Below are 22,286 nucleotides of genomic sequence, written 5' to 3' on the forward strand. Positions count from 1 at the left end.
AAGGATTGTTTGAGGATTTGCATCATTTAATTTACAGAACATGCCCACAACTTTGAAGAATGTTTTTTTTTTTTTTTATGTGAAACAAACAACAAATAGAACAATAAAAACAGAAGAAGTCAATGTGCATAACTATTCACCCCCCTAAAGTCAATACTTTGTAGAGCCACCTTTGAGGCTATCGCAGCTCCAAGTCGCTTTGGATAAGTCTCCATGACCTTGCCACATCTTACCACTAGGATTTTTGCCCATTCCTCTTTGGAAAACTGCTCCAGCTCCTTCAAGTTGGATGGTTTGCACTTGTGAACGGCGGCGATCTTTAAGTCTGAGCACAGATTTTCTATTGGATTGAGGTTTGGGCTTTGACTAGGCCATTCTAACACATTTACATGTTTCCCCTTAATCCACTCAAGTGTTCCTTTAGCAGTGTGTTTGGGGTCATTGTCCTGCTGGAAGGTGAACCTCCGTCTTAGCCTAAAATCACATACAGAGTGGTACAGGTTCTGCTCAAGAATATCCTTGTATTTAGCACCATCTATCTTTCCCTCAACTCTGAACCAGTTTCCCAGTCCCGACTGCTGAAAAACACCCTCACAGCATGATGCTGCCACCATTATGTTTCACTGTGGGGATGGTGTTCTTTGGGTGATGTGATGTGTTGGGTTTGCGCCAGACATAGCGTTTTCTTTGATGGACAAAAGGTTCCATTTTAGTCTCATCAGATCAGCACCTTCCTCCATACATTTTGGGAGTCTCCCACATGCCCTTTCGCAAACTCAAAACGTGGCATTTTGTTTTTTGCTGAAAGTAATGGCATTCTTCTGGTCACTCTGCCATAAAGCCCAACTCTATGGAGCATAAGGATTATTGTCGTCCTATGTATAGATACTCCAGTCTCTGCTGTGGAACTCTGCAGCTCCTCCAGGGTTACCTTAGGTCTCTGTGTTGCCTCTCTGATTAATGCCCTCCTTGCCCGGTACGTGAGTTTTGGTGTGCGGCCATCTCTTGGCAGGTTTACTGTTGTGCCATGTTCTTTCCATTTGGTTATAATAGTTTTGATGGTGCTTCTAGGGATCATCAAAGATTTGGATATTTTTTTATAACCTAATCCTGACTTTAAATTCTCAACAACATTGTTGTTTGGAGAGTTCTTGGTCTTCAAGGCAGTGTTTGGTTAGTGGTGCCCCTTGCTTAGGTGTTGCAGCCTCTGGGGCCTTTCAAAACAGTGTGTACATGTAGCAACAGATCATGTGACACTTAGACTGCACACAGGTGGACATCATTTCACTAATTATGTGACTTTTGAAGGTAATTGGTTGCACCAAAGCTTTTTATGGGCTTCATAACAAAGGGGGTGAATACATACGTACGTGCCAATTATCAGTTTTTTATTTTTGAAAAAAAGTTTTATGTATATATTTTTCTAAATTTACTTCACCAACTTAGACTATTGTGTTCTGATCCATCACATATAATTCATATTAAAAAATATTGAACTAAATACTGTAATGTAACAAAATAGGTAAAAAGCCAAGGGGGCTGAATACTTTTACAAGGCCAAGGCACTGTATGTCTGCCTAGTGCCACACCTCTGTGCTGTATTCCGTTTTCAGCCTTTTGGATTGGCTTAAATCTTATGAACTGAGACTTTTATATGGCCTCTCTCTTGCCGTAAATAATTTTTATTACTTTAATGCCCCATACACACAAGCAGATTTTAAGTCAGAAGAATCTTGGATGGTTTTTCCGATGGAATTCCGCTCAAGCTTGGCTTGCATACACACACAGTCACACAAAAGTTTGCTGAACTTTCGACCGTCAAGAACGCTGTGAGGTACAGCACTACGACGAACTGAGAAAATTAAGTTCAGTGCTTCCGAGCATGCGTTGAATTGTTTCCGAGCATGCGTAGGAATTTTGCGTGTCGGAATTGATACAGACAATCTGAACTTTTTCTGACCGAAAAATTGAGAACATGCTCTCAATCTTTGCTGGCTGGAATTCGACCAGCAAAAGTCTGATGGAGCATACACACAGTCGCATTTTCCGACCAAAAGCTCTCATTGGTCTTTTACTGGCCAAATTTCCAATCGTGTGTATGTGGCATTAGTGTAGATTTGTTTTTAGCACCGCACTGTATTCTTTTTATTTATTTATCCAAGGATTGTTATATATTGACCTTGAGTGTCTAGCTGCTCAAGTTAGTATTGTAGTGTTTTGTTTTTGCGCTGACTGAACCGCCACTTTTTATTTCTGAAGTATCCATGACAGCCAAGAGCGCTGACACCACAGCGCTGGAGGGGATCCCTTGGCAGGTAAATCTGTCATAATGTGCCAGTATGTGATGCATACTAGTACTGTATATTATGGTATAAGGCTAGATTCACATGTGTGTGTAATGCGTGTAAATTTCCCACGTTCTTGCACTAGGGTTGCCACCTTTTCTTCAAGCCAAACCCGAACACTAAAGCCCCTTTCACACGGGCTTTCTGATCAGGTCGGCCTGTCAGTTTTTCAGGTGGTCCTTGATCTGAGCCTCTGCTCACCTCTATGGAACGGCGGATGTCAGCGGTGACATGTTCACTGACACCCGCAGCTATGTGATCCGATTCTGTCCATGAAATCCAGATGGATGGTGACCCTATTTTCCATCGGTCTGGCAGATCGGATCGAATGGGATCGGATGAAAATGGAGAACAGGGCTCTGACAGGTCTGTCTCAGCACAGCGAGCGGAGACAGACCTGTCATCTGCCTGCTTAGCGGGGATCAGCAGATTGATCCCCCGCTGAGCAAAGTGGAGTCTGCCAGCAGGATCGCCTGTGTGAAGGAGCCCACTAGCCTATGGCACTGTGCATGCTTAACTCAACCCATTCAACTAAATGGGGCTGTGCAGCAACTGTGTGCAATGCACATGTCTGCAGCACAATGGCATGGGATTTTAGGGGTTAAAAACAGGTGGTCAGGAGAAAGCATAACGCTTCTTCACCACCTTTTAAATACTTTAAAAAAATGATCCACTGTGGATAACTCTTCAGAGTGCTCTGCGACTTCATTTACACTTGTAGTTGTGGGGACAGTACAAAATAGGAGGTTGAGCTGTGATTTTACTGTTACCCAACTGTTCCTCTTAAGCTGCAAAGGCAGCAGAGGGGTGATGTACACACGCAATAGTCAAAATTGTTTGCATCACAGTGTGGCAAAAATGTCTGCACTGTTGAGTTCAGCGAGCAGAATGTGACCAATCCAAGTGAATGTGGGTTTCCTGCATCCGTGTGCAATGCATTCAGTTGCAGGGTGCTGCTTTGAGGTTTAAACAGGTGGTGAGCAGGTAATATAACACCTCTTCACTGCCTGTCAAATTCCCTCTGAAGAGCAATCCAAACATGGTTTGCTCTTCAGAGGGCACCACATGTCTAAACAGACCTTGAGCTGCAACTGTATGGCTCACATTGCACAGACATCCCGTGTGATCAGCACAGTAATGTGGATGCAAATCACATGCGAAGTCTGTGTTTGCACAAATGTGAACCTGGGCTAAGGCTGTTTAGCCATGCCTGTATATTCTGTGGAGTCTCAAGTACTTACCTCCTGTGGTGATCCAGACTATGGCTCTGCACTCCATCTGCTCGGCTGGTTGCCGGGGGAGGAACATGACTAGTTAATGTTATCAGGAGAGAGTTCTTATCTTTATTCAGCAGTTCTGACAATCTAATCTGAGTCCCTACGCCCACTTCTATGCAGATCCACCGGGTAATGTAATTGTCGGGAACCGCAGCACAAGGATTACTCCGCTGGGACTATTTGATGATTTTCGGGCTCAGGCAGAGTAATCTTTGTGCTGCTGATCCCGCCAATTACATTACCCGGTAGATCTGTATAGAAAAGGACATCAGGACTCAGATTAGATTGTCGGAACTGCTAAATAAAGATAAGAACTTACTAACATTAACTAGTCATGTTCCTCCACCAACTGAGCAGATGGAGCACAAAAACCACAGTGCAGTCTGGATCATGTGTCCGGGCACCAGGCGGAAGGAGACCCGGACACGGGATTCAAAACCCGTACTGTCCGGGTGAATCCCATACAGGTGGCAAACCCTATCCTGCACCCACAGGCACCCCCAGGCAAAAAAACACATAAAATAAATTAGATGTGAACCTAGCCTTAAAGTGGAACTTCACTCTCAGTCAACACTGACTATTTTTATTACTTATGCTGCTAGAATTAGTAAATAGATAGGAAAGAATATCATATTTACTTGTGTTAAAAATGTTTATTTTGCATTTCTTCAGTTTCTTCCTAGTTTCCATGCCTAGGCAAATGATTTCATACATCCCAGCAGTCTTTAGGAGGGGAGGAGGGGTTTTCTCAATTAAGCACACCCTCCTGCCTGCATACCTGAGTTAGGGGCAGATGGATTCCAGGAAGAAAATGTGACATGAATCATCTGCCCCTACTCAAGATGGCCACGGCCAGAAAAGCTAGGCTGTTTTTCAAAGTGGTTTCCTCAGCAAAATAAAGCATGGAGACATGGATGGATGGGGGAGTTTTCTTTTAATATTAAAGACCAATTATTATTATTATTATTATATACCTCCCAACTTTTTGAGATGGGAACAAGGGACACCTATTAGCAAAAGTATGTAGGCATTGGACACTCCCCTGCCACGCCCCTTAAAAGAGAATTATTAAAAAAATTATTAGTTAAACCCACAAGTGCTTATTTTACCACTACTATTCCTTTATACTGGCTTTAGAAATGTACAAATGCAGCAATTTAGTAATTGGATGAAAGTTTAGCACTTTTTGAAGGATAAAAAGTTAATTTTATATACAACTATATAGATCAGACCAAGATGAGGGACAAATGAGGATGAACGAGGGACAGAGGAACTTTGTTCCAAATCAGGGACAATTCCTCGAAATCAGGGACAGTTGGGAGGTATGTTATTATACAGGATTTATACAGCACCAAAAGTTTATGCATCGCTTCACAATGTGTTGGGGGGGGCAGTACAATTACAATGCAGTTCAATACAGAAGTAAAAGGAGGACCCTAATCACAGAGTTTACAATCTAAAGGATTAAATTGTGTTTTTAGTTTGCGGTCTAGTTCTGCTTTGGGTTTTTTTGTTTTTGAGTATTGTTTCATTTAATTTGTAGGTGTTAGGCCTAGGGTTGCCACCTGTCCAGGATTCACCCGGACAATTCGTGTTTGGAATCATGTGTCCGGGTTTCAGACTGTCCCGAGTCCCAAACACATTATTTAGACTGGACTATGGCTGACCAGCAGGGTTGCTGGCTGCAGTTTTCTAAGCTGCACTAACAACCCCCCCCCTCACACACACACACAGACATGAGGGGAGAGAGTGCTCAATCTGCACCCCTTCCCCCCGCCCCTACCCCTCTTTGTCTGCCTACACTACAAACCATGGTGCTGTGCCTCAGAAAAGGAAAATTGAGGCCGGAAATGTGAAGTCAAGCAGCCTCAGATACATCTGGATGAGAGGTGCTGAATGCCAAAGGGTGAGCGAGCTAACCATCTATCCCTGTTTGTGACTGAAGTTTCTCCCCTTCTCTCTCCTGTCTCTAAGTACACTAAAGCAAATCAGGGTTCTCAGAGCACCCCTTACATCAGAGTTCCCCTTTACACCAGAGGCCACAGTGTTCCTGCTTACAGCAGAGTCCTCTCCGTACATCAGAGTTCTCAGTGTTCCACTTTAAGGGCCAGTTAACACCAGATGCAGTTCCATGCAGTTCCGTTTTTTCTGCACCAATACAGTCAGTTCCGGTCAGTTTCATGCGCTTTTTTTCTGCACTAAAAATGCACGCAAAGTGTTTTCCATGTATTCCAATGGCTCTAGTTCACACCATGCAGTCAGTTTATGGTCAGTTTCCGGTGCAGAAACTGACTGGAACTGACTGTATTGGTGCAGAAAAAACGGAACTGCACAGAACTGCATCTGGTGTGAACTGGCCCTAAATCAGGGTTTAAAGAGCATCCCTTATGTTAGAGTCCCCAGAGTTCTCTCTTACATCAGAGTCTGCAGAGTCCCCCCTTACAGTGAAAGGGAACTCAGCGAATTCAGATGTAAAAGGGGTACTCCGCGAGTTCAGATGTAAAAGGGGAACTCTGTGGACTCTGATGTAAAGGGGGACTCTTGTTATTAACTTCATATGATTGGAAATGTTATTTAGTAGCAAAATATATCTATAGTTTATAGTTTTAAAAAAATTGCTGTGTGCCGCTAAAGTATTCGAGTTTGACTTGAAGAAAAGGTTGCAACCCTAGGTAGGCCTCCTCCAAATATATCCTTTCTCCGTACCCTCCACTCCCTCTTCTTTTTCCCCTTTTGTCTCCAGTCCTCTTTGTAATTCTCTCTTTCTTCTCCACCTCAGATCTTCTTGCCATTCTGAGCTCAAACTTTGTGAATGGGTTTTTAGCCTCCATTGACTAAACTGACAGAAATGTATGTAGCGCTGACACATTTTTGTCTATTAATGTGATGTTAGTGTTCTACAATGTAAGCATATGGACAATTCTATGGCTTCGTATTTGGCACCATCTAGCGGTCAAATACAGGAAGTGGACTGTGATAACTTTGTTTTTTCTTAAGTGTTTAACACAATACAGGAAGTGACTGTTGTTTTGTTTAGAAGGTTGACTCTTTACCCAGGAGGCTTGGTGACCTACCCATGAACACTTTCCCTAGCAGCGCATGCTGGGTAGGACATAAAAGGAACCAGAGCGGCCATTTTAGGTCTCTTAGGATCGCGTGGCCAGCCTGTGAGGATCTGTGCTGAGGCCTCCTATTAGAAGGGGCCCACAGCCATCACAGATCGCAACTTCTACAACTTGTGTGAGTGACCTGACGGTGCAGATAGACACAGTGACTAGATTAGAGACATCCAGAGACACTCGTTTGAGCATCAGAAGATCGGGTTCACCCAGCATAGCGTAACGGAGTGGCAGAGCCAGTTGACGGAAGAGCAAGCTACAGTCACCGGACCGAGGCTACTACACGGAGTTCCGATCCAGTTAGTGAGCGGGTCACAACCCACAGTTTGTTAACTTTTACACACAGATAGACTCATACACAGGCCTCACTTGGGATTTATAGTTCCACAAAGGAGGAGCCGAGTAACTGACACTGAGCAGGTTTAAGGCCTATCTACTCTGACTTTTCTAAGTTTTGTAACATAGTTTACTGAAGCTACATCAGGAGCACCTTTACCTCAACTTAACTTACTTTAATCTGTGGATTACAAAGAGTTACTTTAGCTAGCGAAGACATGAAGATCAAAGACTAACTACTTTAAATGAGATCTCACGCATAGCTTTAAAAGTAGGGGGAGCTCTCCGGTATAAATATATATCTATTGTTGATAATTGTTTATGTTGAAATTCATTGTACTGTCGTCCTATGTTGGGATGACAGCACAATTATTGTAATCACCTTTGAAATATATTTACAGTAAAATATATCTGGTTAAGTATCCAGTTGTGTGGAGTGTTGCTTTCTCCCAGCAGGTGGAGCCAGCAAACCCTGAGGTTACAATACAGGTATATTGCATCAGATTATATTGTTCGGTATTGTGTTGCACCACAGCTGCGTCAAGGGGACTGAGTCAAATCAGGGGGGTTCATTAGCAGAGTGCAGGCCCAAATCAAATTCAGCTGCTCCTTCGAGGGTAAGTGCTACATGTGGGGGCTCGTCCGGGATCTGATAATACCCACTCTTTAGGTCCAGCAAACTGAACCACTTCGCCCCCTAGAGTCTCTGTAAGGCATCCTCTATCCGAGGTGTGGTGTACTGGTCATGAATGGTCCTCCGGTTCAGGGTCCTATAGTCGATGCATAGTCGTAGGGACCCGTTCTTCTTTCTTACCACCACTATTGGGGATGCGTAAGGATTCCTGGACTCTCTGATAATGCCTGTACTTATAAGTTCATAGTTTCATAGTACATTGCACACTTACATTGGTCCCTACCCTCAAGGAGCCCACAATCCAAGGTCCCCATTTATATACTAGGGCCAATTTTGGACAAAAACCAATTAACCTACCTGCATGTCTTTGGATTGTGGGAAGAAACCGGAGTACCCAGAGGAAACCCACGCAGGCACAGGGAGAACATGTAAACTCCAGGCAGGTAGTGTCGTGGTTAGGATTTGAACCAGCGACCCTTCTTACTGCTAGGCGAGAGTGCTAACCACTACACCACTGTGCTGCCCAACAGCCAGCTGTTCTCTCAAGTCCTCCAGATCCCCCAGTGGGATTCTCCTGACTCTCTCCCGAAAGGGCTTGTCTTCTTCCAACTGAATTTTATGTTCGGCACTCTTTGCAAGTCCCACATCAGACTCACTCTTTGAGAAGACTGACCTCCATCTCTGGAGTTGGGCTTTAGCTCTCTCCATCCATGCCATAGTAAGAGGTGTGTTTTTCAGGCAGAATTCTTCCAGGGGAATCTATCCTGCTAAATCACATGCAGAGATGGGAATGGCTGGGCTGGCCTGTCCTAACAGAGTCCTGGCTGGTACCCTCACTGGCACAGCTGTGCTGCGGACGCTGGCTGAAATCTTGCCTCTGTTCCTCTTTAATGCTCTAGTTGGCAGTACTTTGGGGATAAGTTCCAGTCCTCTATGTTCTTCCTGACTTGGAGTCTCAAGGACAATGAATGGGCCCGGCTTTTCCCAGCTCAACTTGATGGAGGCCCTCAGGCAGAGTACTTCACCTGGCTGGACCAGTCTCTCTTTCTTATCCAGAAGCCAGATCTTTCCCACTCCCTCTTTAGGGGCCTTCTCTTCTTGTTTGAGATCTTGATACGCCTGGTCAAGCATAGGGTGTATTTTTGTGGGGGAGGTTCTTCCCTGCAGTACAAGTGGTGTAAGTAGTCTCCTCACCAAGTCAGTGTTTGTCCCGATAATGAGAGAGCTATTGTCAGCCCCTGGGGGATGAGGGTACACCACGACCAAGGTGTCAAAGGTCTCAGCCCCTCCTGTTGTACTTGGGTCGAAAGCGAGTCTGACCGGCAGGTAGCCATCATATGGGAATTTCTGAGTACCTAACCTCCATATCTCTAGTTCTTCTAGTTTCTGTAATGGCAAGTGCTGGAGATATTTTTCATAGAAGTCCCTGTAGAGCAAGGTTATCTGAGCTCCAGTTTCCAACAGGGCTCTTGTGTATATCCCCTCTACCTGAATAGGTACAATTGGGGAAGGCCCCACCAGCTTGGGAGGGGATCCATGGGAGGTGGTACTTTTTGCCTGTTTGGTGGCTTGCACTTTCACCCTTGGCTTCTGGGGGCTCTCTTTCTTTCGCTTTAGCTCAGCCGAGGTCAGAGGGGTCTGGCATGTACGGGTAGGTTTGGAGTTGACTGTTGTGACAGGGCGCCCAGCTGACTCCTTCACTGGGGCCCTCTGAAGTTTTCAGTTTTCTGCTGGCTTCTTGGAAGATTGTTTCTTCAGGACTTTGGCAACTTCCACTGCTATATCTGCTAGACTTCCCTTATTTGGGCACTGTGCGATAAAATGCCCCATTTCTCCACACTGATAGCACTTCAAAGCTTGTTCCACCTGCACTAATTGTGCAGAAACCTTCTCTTTCTTCGCAACGGCCCCTGTGGCGAGCCGAGCCTCTTTATCCTTCTCCTCTAAGATAGCTTCTTCTTCTCTTACCAGCCGAATCAATTCTGGGTAGGAAGGGGCCTCTTCGGTGCCTTTCAGGAGTAATCGGAGGGCAATGGGGTGATTTGGTCCAGCTACCTGTAGAGTCCAGTCCAATCTGGTTTTGTCCACTTCCTTGGGATCAATGCCCTTCTTCAAGATGATCTGGTGCAGAATCTGGTGCAGGATCTGGTCTATGCGGACAATGTAAGCCAACAGCTTCTCTCCTTACATCTGATCTGATGTTCAAACTGGTACATTAGATCAGATAGTTTTTCCACTCTTCCATAAATGGCATAAAGGGCTTCGATGTAATCCTCGGCTTCACAATCTGTTTTTTCTCTTCTAAAGTTTCTAATGACATCGGCTGCTGGGCTCAACAAACTTTCACTAATTTGCCGTCTTGCCACTAGCTTTGGCACATTCCAGTCTTCTAGAGCTTGCATGGCCTGATCTCTCCAGCTCTTAAATCCTTCCTCCCCTTCTGGTCTTGGTGTCCAACCTAAGAAGGTCGGTAACTTCCGATATCTCTCGTTGGTGGACGTCTGGTGGCTATGTACTAGACTATCCACTAGGCGGCTCATGTCTCGGTAGAATGATGTCGGTGGCATCCTAGTCACAGGGCTCTCTTCGGTGGCCTGACACCAGGGGATTAGGCTTTCCCCGTCAAGCTTCCTGCTAGAGGACTCTCTGGTTGTGTACCCGGTGGTTTCTCTTCTTGCTCTACTGACTCTTATAGTGGAATTACTTGACCCTCGAGACCCTCTGTTAGACTCACCACTTCCTTTCTGAACTTTACAGGAGTGTACTCTAGAGGGGGGGTGTGACTGCAGAGTGACAGTAATCTCCCCACATGTAGCACTTACCCCTGAAGGAGCGGCTGAATTTAATTTGGGCCTGCACTCTGCTAATGAACCCCCCTGAATTGACTCAGTCCCCTTGACACAGCTGTGGTGCAACACAATACAGTACAATATAATGTAATGCAATATACCTGTTTTGTAACCTCAGGGTTCACTGGCTCCACCTGCTGGGAGAAAGCAACACTCCATACAACTGTATACTTAACCAGATATATTTTACTGTAAATATATTTCAAAGGTGATTACATTAATTATGCTGTTACCCCAACATAGGACGACAGTACAATGAATTTCAACATAAACAATTACCAACAATAGATATATATTTATACCTGGGAGCTCCCCCTACTTTTAAAGCAATGTGTGAGATCTCACTTAAAGTAGTTAGTCTTTGATCTTCATGTCTTCGCTTGCTAAAGTAACTCTTTGTAATCCACAGATTAAAGTAAGTTAAGTTGAGGTAAAGGTGCTCCTGGTGTAGCTTCAGTAAACTATGTTACAAAACTTAGAAACGTCAGAGTAGATAGGATTCAAACCTGCTCAGTGTCAGTTACTCGGCTCCTCCTTTGTGGAACTATAAATCCCAGGTGAGGCCTGTGTATGAGTCTATCTGCGTGTAAATGTTAACAAACTGTGGGTTGTGACCCGCTCACCAACTGGATCGGAACTCCGTGTAGTAGCCTCGGTCCGGTGACTGTAGCTTGCTCTTCCGTCAACTGGCTCCGTCACTCCGTTCCGCTCTGCTGGGTGAACCCGATCTTCCAATGCTCAAACGAGTGTCTCTGGATGTCTCCAATCCAGTCACTGTGTCTATCTGCACCGTCAGGTCACTCATACAAGCTGTAGAAGTTGCGATCTGTGATGGCTGTGGGCCCCTTCTAACTGGAGGCCTCAGCACAGATCCTCAAAGGCTGGCCACGCGATCCTAAGAGACCTAAAATGGCTGCTCAGGTTCCTTTTATGTCCTACCCAGCATGCACTGCTAGGGAAAGTGTTCATGGGTAGGTCACCAAGCCCCCTGGGTAAAAGGGTCAACCTCCTAAACCAGTCATTCTCAACCAGGGTTCAGTGGAACCCTGGGGTTCCTCCAGAGGTTGCTAGGGGTTCCTTGAGCTGGGGCTGATGAACCACCTTTTTGATGGTGCCTGCAGAGTTCAAGGTTCACCATCAGTTAGCAAAGCCAGAAGCATGACACCAAATATCTTTTTAGCTGTCTTTAAGGGTGGCATTCTGAGCACCACTTTAAGGGGAACATTCTTCCTATTGGCCACCAGTATAAGGGGTATTGTTCCTATTGACCTCTGATAAATTGGTTTTAGTAAGGGTTCCTCGAAACCTGAAAATTATTTTTGGGGTTCCTCTAAGGTTAAAAGGTTGAGAAAGCCTGTTCTAAACAAAACAGTCGCTTCCTGTATTGTGTTAAACACTTAAGAAAAACCATAGTTATCACAGTCCACTTCCTGTATTTGAGCGCTAGATGGTGCCAAATACTAAGCCATAGAATTGTCCATAGGCTTACATTGTAGAACATTAACATCACATTAATAGGCGAAAATGTGTCAGCGCTAGATTTATGTTCACCTATCTCACCTGGACATGAGGGCATGTTGCTATACAGGTGACACTGCTTGTTGTGTATGTCAGTTTATTTGACCCATGATATTTTTTCTGCAACATTGACAATACTGTCATACAGTCAGGGCTTTTTTTCAGGGGGAACATGGTGGTTCAGACCCTTTGGTGCCTGCTCACCACAATCACTTGTAAACACAGAAGTCTGGTTTCTGTGTTTACAAGTGACAGCGCTGCACTCTGTGTGTAGCCTCCCCCCCCAAACTCTGCACTCTGTAACCCCCATGAACTCTGCACTTTGTAACTCCCATGAACTCTGCACTCTGTGTGTAATGCAATCCTGGTATTTAGTGCCCCTTTAAGACCCACCTACTGTTCGTGATATTTGACTGACCACACCCACTATTTGATGTGATTTGGAGAGTGTGTGTAGGGGGAGGAGTTTTGGGGGGTCGTGGTTGAGTTCCAGCACCTATTGTTTGAGAAAAAAAAGCCCCGCATACAGTACTTGTCCATACCACAAGCTTATACCAATAAATTAGCATTTTGTTTCTATCTTTCTACTATGTAAGTATTCTTTATAAATATTTAGATAAAGAATTTATTAAAAAAAGGAAATCTCTAGGATTTGTCAGAGCAGTGAAATGCTCATGGTCAAATTTGTAGCGTTTTCTCATTTAGTAAATAGATGGTGCAACTTCCTCTTTTATAAGACTGAACAGTTCTGTATAAATATATTTTAAAAAAAAAATGTTTTTGTCATAACCAACATGTAAAGCTGTATGATACAACCTACTTTTGAATAGTGTAGATGAGGTAAAATTTCTGTACTGAATTTATTTCTGTCAGTGAGTACATTGAGGAGATTTTCCTTCACTTCCTGCCACCTGTGATTTTCTAAGCTATTGCTAGCCTTGCCAGGCTTCACAAGTTTATTGTACAATTGCAGCAAGTCCACATTGCATGACTCCAGATCAACTTTCTTTGCAAACATTCTACAAGTCTGCTGCAAGTTCCCTTTCAGTTACGTTGTGCAATAGTCATCCCACCACGGGGGTCACTGTGGCTGAATTTTCATGCTGTAGACTTGCAGAGCTCTTGCTGTAGACTCATCACTGCAACTTTGCTCTTGCTAGATTCTTGCCACCGAAATTTGATACAAATTGTAAAAGTGTCAACTAGAACTTGTGCTTCCAGTGCCCTGCAAGCGTAAAATTTGCCAGTGAAAACGTATAGCAATTCAATTCAACACTGCCACAAATTTGTGGCAAGTTACCCTTGCTATCTGGCAAAAGGGAGGTACAATTACCAACAGGATAAAAAGTGAGACAGTATTAAAAACCTGGCAGAGGCTCTGATCCTTTCTTGCTGTAGCCAGGTAGAATTCAAACTACAGCCCGCCACTAAAAAAGTTTATGTAGTCCACAACTAGGGTTAGTGGGCGGCGTATCCTCAAGGTGCAATGATTGAAGATTCAGGGCAACAGAGGCTGTCTGTGGTCTCTGATTCCCCCACCAGTGTCCTAGCAACCAGTGACATGTTCACTTCAGCATTCAAATGATGACAGAGTTTCCTCCGTCCAAACCTGTTCTTCCTAGTTCCTGCCCTGCTGCTACTGCCCCGCTGTAAGCCTTACATTGGTAATAGGACACTAATGTAAGGGGGAGAGTATTTTATGGGGACCCTAATGTAAGGGAGGACTCTGATGGGGACCCTGATGTAAGGGAGGATGGGGACCCTGATGAAAAGGAGACTCTGATGGGGACTCTAATGCAAGGGAGAACTCTGATGGGGACCCTGAAGTAAAGGAGACTCTGATGAGGACCCTGATGTAAGGGAGGATGGGGACCCTGATGACAAGGAGACTCTGATGGGGACCCTGATCTAAGGAGACTTTGATGGGAACCCTGATGTAAGGGAGACTCTGATGGGAACCCTGATGTAAGGGATACTCTGATTGGAACCCTGATGTAAGGGATACTCTGATTGGAATCCTGATGTAAGGGAAACTCTGATAGGGACCCTGATGTAAGGGAGACTCTGATGGGAACTCTGATGTAAGGGAGACTCTGATGGGAACTCTGATGTAAGGGAGACTCTGATGGGAACCCTGATGTAATGGAGACTCTGATGGGAACCCTGATGTAAGGGGGAGACTCTGATGGAAACCCTGAATTAAGGGAGACTCTGATGGGGACTCTGATGTAAGGGAGACTCTGATGGGAACCCTGATGTAAAGGAGACTCTGATGGGAATTCTGATGTAAGGGAGACTCTGATGGGAACCCTGATATAATGGAGACTCTGATGGGAACCCTGATGTAATGGAGACTCTGATGGGAACCCTGATGTAAGAAAGACTCTGATGGGGACCCCGATGTAAGGGAGACTCTGATGGGAACTCTGATGTAAGGGAGACTCTGATGGGAACTCTGATGTAAGGGAGACTCTGATGGGAACACTGATGTAATGGAGACTCTGATGGGAACCCTGATGTAATGGAGACTCTGATGGGAACCCTGATGTAAGAAAGACTCTGATGGGGACCCTGATGTAAGAAAGACTCTGATGGGGACCCTGATGTAAGGGAGCCTCTGATGGGGACCCTGATGTAAGGGAGACTCTGATGGGGACCCTGATGTAAGGGAAATTCTGATGGGGACTCTGATGTAAGGGAAACTCTGATGGGGACCCTGATGTAAGGGAAATTCTGATGGGGACTCTGATGTAAGGGAAACTCTGATGGGGACCCTGATGTAAGAGAGACTCTGATGGGAACCCTGATGTTATGGAGACTCTGATGGTAATTCTGATATAAGGGAGACTCTGGTGGGAATCCTGATGTAAGGGAGACTCTGATGGGAACCCTGCATTAAGGGAGACTCTTATGGGAACTCTGATGTAAGGGAGCCTCTGATGGGGACCCTGATGTAAGGGAGACTCTGATGGGGACCCTGATGTAAGGGAGACTCTGATGGGGACCCTGATGTAAGGGAGCCTCTGATGGGGACCCTGATGTAAGGGAGACTCTGATGGGAACCCTGAATTAAGGGAGACTTCGATGGGAACTCTGATGTAAGGGAGCCTCTGATGGGGACCCTGATGTAAGGGAGACTCTGATGGGGACCCTGATGTAAGGGAAACTCTGATGGAGACCCTGATGTAAGAGAGACTCTGATGGGAACCCTGATGTTATGGAGACTCTGATGGGAATTCTGATGTAAGGGAGACTCTGGTGGGAATCCTGATGTAAGGGAGACTCTGATGGGAACCCTGAATTAAGGGAGACTCTGATGGGGACCCTGATGTAAGGGAGCCTCTGATGGGGACCCTGATGTAAGGGAGACTCTGATGGGGACCCTGATGTAAGGGAGACTCTGATGGGGACCCTGATGTAAGGGAGCCTCTGATGGGGACCCTGATGTAAGGGAGACTCTGATGGGAACCCTGAATTAAGGGAGACTCCGATGGGAACTCTGATGTAAGGGAGCCTCTGATGGGGACCCTGATGTAAGGGAGACTCTGATGGGGACCCTGATGTAAGGGAAACTCTGATGGAGACCCTGATGTAAGAGAGACTCTGATGGGAACCCTGATGTTATGGAGACTCTGATGGGAATTCTGATGTAAGGGAGACTCTGGTGGGAATCCTGATGTAAGGGAGACTCTGATGGGAACCCTGAATTAAGGGAGACTCTGATGGGGACCCTGATGTAAGGGAGCCTCTGATGGGGACCCTGATGTAAGGGAGACTCTGATGGGAACCCTGAATTTAGGGAGACTCTGATGGGAAATCTGATGTAAGGGAGACTCTGATGGGAACCCTGAATTAAGGGAGACTCTGATGGGAACTCTGATGTAAGGGAGACTCTGATGGGGACCCTGATGTAAGGGAGACTCTGATGGGGACCCTGATGTAAGGGAGCCTCTGATGGGGACCCTGATGTAAGGGAGACTCTGATGGGAACCCTGAATTAAGGGAGACTCTGATGGGAACTCTGATGTAAGGGAGCCTCTGATGGGGACCCTGATGTAAGGGAGACTCTGATGGGGACCCTGATGTAAGGGAAACTCTGATGGGGACTCTGATGTAAGAGAGACTCTAATGGGAACCCTGATGTTATGGAGACTCTGATGGGAACCCTGATGTAAGGGAGAATCTGATGGGAACCCTGATGTTTTCTAGTAAGTTCAAAGACTTATTGCAAGTGCATAAAAATAATTTATGGAATGGAAAAACACAGCAAGTAAGTGTTTAAAATACCTAATATTGCTTTTATCAGCAATTTTTAAAGCTGGTGACTGGGCCTCTTTAAACAGTATGAATAAAATGTGATTGTTGTACCACCGCATTGCAGTGTTAAAAATTGTCCAACCATGGCCAGATTTACTCTTCTTTCCCCTCTATCTCACCCATCTCATGCTGCCCACGTCTTACACCAGTTCACCAGTTAACTGGCTAGCTTTAGTATCATACTAACAAGATATGACATCAGAGCCACACAAGACCTGCAGCGGCTGGGTTTTAAGAGGCTAAAACGCACAGTTTCTCTATTCTGCACATGTATACCTAGAACCAAAGGCTAGAAGAGTAGGGAAATTTGCAAAATCACTTTTCTAGCAGTTTAGTTCCTGGTACAGAATCAATAAGGATAAGTTGTGTCTACACAGTACAAACCAGGCCATTGTGGTAACATGTAATGCAAAGGTAATGCTTGTTACATTGGTGCACCGTAATGTCATTCATTGTGAATGGCAACGTGCTGTTATTACTGTAGCACTAACCCCCAAAGGAGCTGCTGGTTATATTGGGCTTACCATTACCTTCTTTTTTTCTTACTTCACGTCTAGGGGTGTCCCGTGGTAGATGGCCCAGTAACTTGAGAGACTGACGACAGATCCACTTAAATGGATTTTATTCGCAAAAACTTAGACAATGAACAGTCTCTTAAAATGGGATCAGAGGGTTGGAAAGGAAGTTCAGGTACTCTTATGCCACGTACACATGACCAGACTTTTTGACAGCAAAGGTCAGACGAAACGAGTCCGTTGGACAATTTGATTGTGTGTGGGCTCCATCGGACCTTTGCTTGCCAAAAATCTGGCGGACTTTAGAAATAGAACATGTTTTAAATTTTCCCACCAGAACTCCGCCGGACTGAGAAATCCATTTGTGTGTATGCTAGTCCGACGGCCAAAAAACTACGCTAGGGCAGCTATTGGCTACTGGCTATGAACTTCCTTATTCTAGTCCGGTCGTACGTCATCACCTTCGAATCCGTCGGACTTTGGTGTGATTGTGTGTGGCCAAGTCCGTTCATTCGGAAAGTCAGTCGGAACTCCGCCGTAAGTCCGTCGGAAAGACCGTCGGACCTAGTCCCTCGAAAAGTCCATTAGTGTCAAAGTCAATATTAAAGAACTTGCTTACTTTGACTGCATCCAGAGAATAGCCATTCGCAACTGGATGATCACTCAGGTTGGATAGTCCCTCTCTCACAAGGCCTAGCAACCAACAAGGTGCTTACTCAGGAACAGGTCTCTGCCACAGACGTTGTTGTAGAACATACAAGAATACGTTTTTGTAGAACACGTAGGAAAACTAAACTTGTAGTACACTCGTGTGATACCTGGATCTTTCAGCCATATCCACGAGACCGGATTCTCTTGGGTACTTCAGCTCCTCCAGGCTCTTGCTAAGAAACCAACCCGATCGTGGCCTTCTTCTGAACACTGTGCAATACTCTGCCAATACTCACCAATACTCGCCAATACTCTTATTTTATTTTGTTACCAAATTTTCAGTCTTTTTTTGATTTATAGCGCAAAAAAAAAAAAAAAAACAGCGGTGATTAAATAATACCAAAAGAAATCTCTATTTGTGTGAAAAAAAGGGCAAACATTTCATATGGGTACAGTGTTGCATGACTGAGTAAATGTCATTCAAAGTGTGAGAGCACCGAAAGCTGAAAATTGGTCTGGTTAGGAAGGGGGTTTAAGTGCTCAGTGGTCAAGTGGTTAATGCCAAATACTCAAATACAATGCTAGATAAATACATCACATTATGATACCTGTTTAAAACACTTTATATCAATGTTTTTTTTTTCTTCTGACTATTTCAGATAACAATGGCGGCTAACATATCACCAGGATCAGTGCATACATCATCACCATCACACATAAATGAAGCAGAGAACAGTGAACCAATGGACTTGTCACAGCGACGTGATTTAAGTAAATTAAAGGACAGAATAATTTCAATGGCTCCAAAACAGATGATTCCATATCCAACATCTCTAGTATTTACTCATGACACAAAGGCACGGGTAAACACAAGGAAAAGACAACAGGCTGTTAGACTTGAACCGCTGGTAAGCTGAGCACAATTGTCAACAAATTTATATTTTTAAATGCATAAATGATATATCAAATTATGAAACTATCTTTTGATATTGATTTCATGTTTATTTTATTTTATTTTTTATTATGTTGGATCTCATGTATAAAATATGTTTTCTGATTCACATTCATTATACTGATCTTGGTCTCGTTCACCGGTGGACAAAGTCATCAAAGGATCCCTGTGGGAGAGCGAATTTTGAGTGCCCTTCCAATGCAACTTACCAAATTCATACTCCTATTCACTGTGTTTAGATAGAAAGATAGATAGATAAATAGATAGATAGATAGATAGATAGATAGATAGATAGATACATACATACATACATACATACATACATACATACATACATACATAGATACATACATACATAGATACATAGATAGATACTGGTGAAGAATAGATTTTTTGATTCCCCAAACTCTAATGGTTCATAACACAGTATGCAACTAGGGTCAGACAGCAAACTAACCTTTTCTTCTAGTCCAAAAAATGTCAATATGGCAGAAGCATACTGCATGCCTCAACGCCAGCCTGGCAGGGAATAAAGATGGTGCTTGTTGGGAGACACCTGGTTGGACATTACAAATCATGAGCACTGTTGGGGCATTATGAAAAATTATTTTGCCTTCTCACCTGTCCTAGAAATAAGAAGTGTCCAGATCTACATGGCAGTAAGAGGGGTTCCAGCACCTGCCTGACTTGCTTCAGCTATAAATGGGCCCCTGAATCCCAGAAGGCCCTTTGACAGCAGGATGGGTTCCAGCATATGCTACACCTGCATCTACTATACCTACATCTACTATAAATGGGCCCCTAAATCCTAGAGGTCCTTGGCAGCAGGAGGAGTTCCAGCATTCTACGTGCCTAGTCAGCATCTCCTATAAATGGGCCCTTGTGTCTCAGAGGTCCCTTGGGCAGTATGCACAAATGGTTTATAATTGATCCCATTACCAAGAAATTAATGAGACATACAATTTAATGTACTTCAGTGCTGCTGCTAAGCTTTGTAATGTAACTAACTTATAAGACTGTGCTCAGCATCTGTATTGACAGCGTACACAAGTATTAAATCCAGTTACTATTTGATGAAGCAAAATTACCCCCCCACTCGACTAAGCCAAAATCTTCCTTCATTTGTGTCTCACACACATTCCCTTCCAGACACAGGCAGTCCCCTGTTTAAAAACATCTGACTTACAGATGGAGGGAGACAACAGGAAGTGACAGGAAATCAACCCCTGGCTAGGTCTGCAAAAGATCTGGGGCTAGAGCCCATAGCAGCAGTCATCAACTGGGGGGGGGGGAGGGGGGTTGTTGGGGCACGCCGGTGGTAACCAATTTTTCACGGGCAAAGGAAGGCTGGTGTTGGTGTTTCAATCATCATGGCACCATGGTTGATATGGTGTCAGGGTGATCAAAGCGCATTGTTCCTATTGTTACGTTGTAATATATAATGAAGTGGTTCAACTCACCATAAAGCAGAATCAGTGGGAGCCCTAGGTGCGTAACTTGCCACATCACTTGCCACCATTTTCAGATTGTCACTTGCCACATCACTTGCCACCATTTGCAGATTGTCACTTGCCATGTCACCTGCCACCATTTTCAGATTGTCTATTGCCACCATTTGCAGATTGTCACTTGCCACACCACTTGCCACCATTTGCAGATTATCACTTGCCACGTCACATGCCACCATTTTCAGAGTGCCACTTGCCACCATTTGCAGATTTTCACTTGCCACATCACTTGCGACCATTTGCAGATTGTCACTTGCCACCATTTGCAGATTGTCACTTGCCACGTCACTTGCCATGCCAGCCAGTGCCATCAAATGTGCATTGTAGCTGCATTGGTGGCAGGCTGGCAGCACTGGCCACTTTAGTGAGGGCAGGAGAGCAAGTGTCATCTCTCAGCTCCCCACCGCACCTCCGACATTTAAAAGGCCCGCACTATGAGGGCAGAAGAGCGCTAATGTGTGGCAGGCAGTGAGAGATGATGTCATCTCTCTGATCCCCTCCGTACATCGCTCCCACGTTGAAGTGACCCGTTAGTGAGGGCGGAAGAGTGGTGACGGGCGGGCGGAGAGAGATGATGCCATCTCTGCTTGTCCGCCCACTCATCTCTCCGGCACCTCCAATGCCGCCCGCCGCAGCCGCAACTTGCCCGCTCTTCTCTCCTCCACCTTTAATGCCGCAGCCGTGAATGAATGAATGAATGAAATACTTATATAGCGCACAATGCGAACTGAATCGCCTCTAGGCGCTGTGGCGAGCTTTGATCATCTGCTAAAAGAGGAAGGTCTTGAGTTTTTTCCTAAAAGCCAGGTGATTTTCTTCCAGGCGGATGTTTATTGGTAGAGCATTCCATAGCCGAGGCCCTTGGACAGCGAATCTCCGATCCCCCTTGGATTTATACCGGGCTTTGGGCACGAGGAGGAGGTTTTTGTTGGCTGATCGAAGACTGCGGTTTGGTGTGTAATGATTTATTTTCTCCATTAGGTATTGCGGAGCTTCTCTATGCACGCATTTGTGGGTGAGGCAAAGGGTCTTGAACGTGATCCGATTTTTTACGGTTAGCCAATGTAAGCTCCTCAGTGAAGGAGAAATGGATTCCCAGGGTTTTTTTCCTGTTATCAGCCTTGCCGCCGTGTTTTGGATCAGTTGTAATCGCGCAAGTTGATATTGTGGTAATCCTATGTAAAGCGAGTTTGCGTAGTCCAGTCGTGAATTATTGATTGTTCCAACTACCACTGCTTTGTCATTCTTTGGGATAAATGGGATGAGTCTGCGAAGCATGCGCAGCAGATGGTGAGATCGACTGACTACTGCTCCTATTTGCGCATCCATTGACATTTGTGCGTCTAAAATAACCCCGAGACTCTTCGCTTTGGTCTTTGGGGAGATAGTCTGCCCAAAGACGGTTGGTGGAGACCAGGAGGTTTTGGTTGCGGGCTTATGATTTGGGTGTAAGATAAGAAGCTCTGTCTTTGATTGGTTCAGCTGGAGGGAGTTGGTGGTCATCCAGTCCTCTATTGATTTGAGGCAGTTTTCAAGTTGTTGTTGGTGATCTTTTTTTCCATTGATCCGGAAATAAAGTTGCGTGTCGTCAGCGTAAGAGTGGAAGCAGAGATCTGAGCATCTGATGATTTGAAGGAGTGGGCGAATGTAAATGTTGAAGAGAACGGGTGACAACGGAGAGCCTTGAGGGACTCCGCAGGTGACTGCCCGAGTTTCGGAGAGGAATTTTCCTAGTTTCACTGTCTGTGACCGATTTCCTAGGAAGGACGCGAACCAATGGAGATCTATGTCTTGGACTCCGGCTACTTCTGTGAGGCGGACGAGTAGAGTATTGTGATCTACTGTATCAAACGCTGCACTTAGGTCTAGCAGTACGAGGAGACACGGCTCTCCGTCATCTGCCGCTTCGAGGGCGTCATCCCAAATCTTGAGGAGAGCTGTTTCAGTTCCATGACCCGGGCGGAAGCCTGATTGCAGCGGGTCCAGGAGTTTGTGAGTATCCAGGTGAAGTTGTAGCTGATGTACTACAGCTTTCTCCATGATCTTAGAAATGGTGTTGAGGCTTGTAATTGGCCTACGGTTGTTTGGATCCTGAGGGTCCAGGTTTGGTTTCTTGAGTAGAGGTTTGACGATGCCTTGTTTGAGGATGCTGGGAACAATCCCTTCGTGGAATGATCGGTTTATGAGGTGGGTTATGGTTGGAGCCACGATGTCGGAGCATTCTTTCAGTAGTTTTGTGGGGATGATGTCAATAGGTGAGGTACT

General features: G+C 45.1%; 1 protein-coding gene across 1 annotated transcript in view; it reads left to right on the forward strand.

Annotated features, from left to right (window-relative positions):
• DNAH6 (dynein axonemal heavy chain 6) overlaps positions 1-22,286 on the forward strand; it is a 418,858-nt gene that overhangs the window by 11,736 nt on the left and 384,836 nt on the right. Inside the window, exon 2 of the mRNA XM_077476093.1 lies at positions 18,221-18,469. Coding sequence (XP_077332219.1) covers positions 18,227-18,469 — 243 coding nt within the window. The 5' untranslated portion in view covers positions 18,221-18,226. The remainder of the gene's footprint in view (positions 1-18,220; positions 18,470-22,286) is intronic.

Source organism: Lithobates pipiens, unplaced genomic scaffold (genome assembly GCF_037356315.1).
Source record: "Lithobates pipiens isolate NorthernLeopardFrog02 unplaced genomic scaffold, aLitPip1_a1.2 Scaffold_13, whole genome shotgun sequence".
Classification (NCBI taxonomy): domain Eukaryota; kingdom Metazoa; phylum Chordata; class Amphibia; order Anura; family Ranidae; genus Lithobates; species Lithobates pipiens.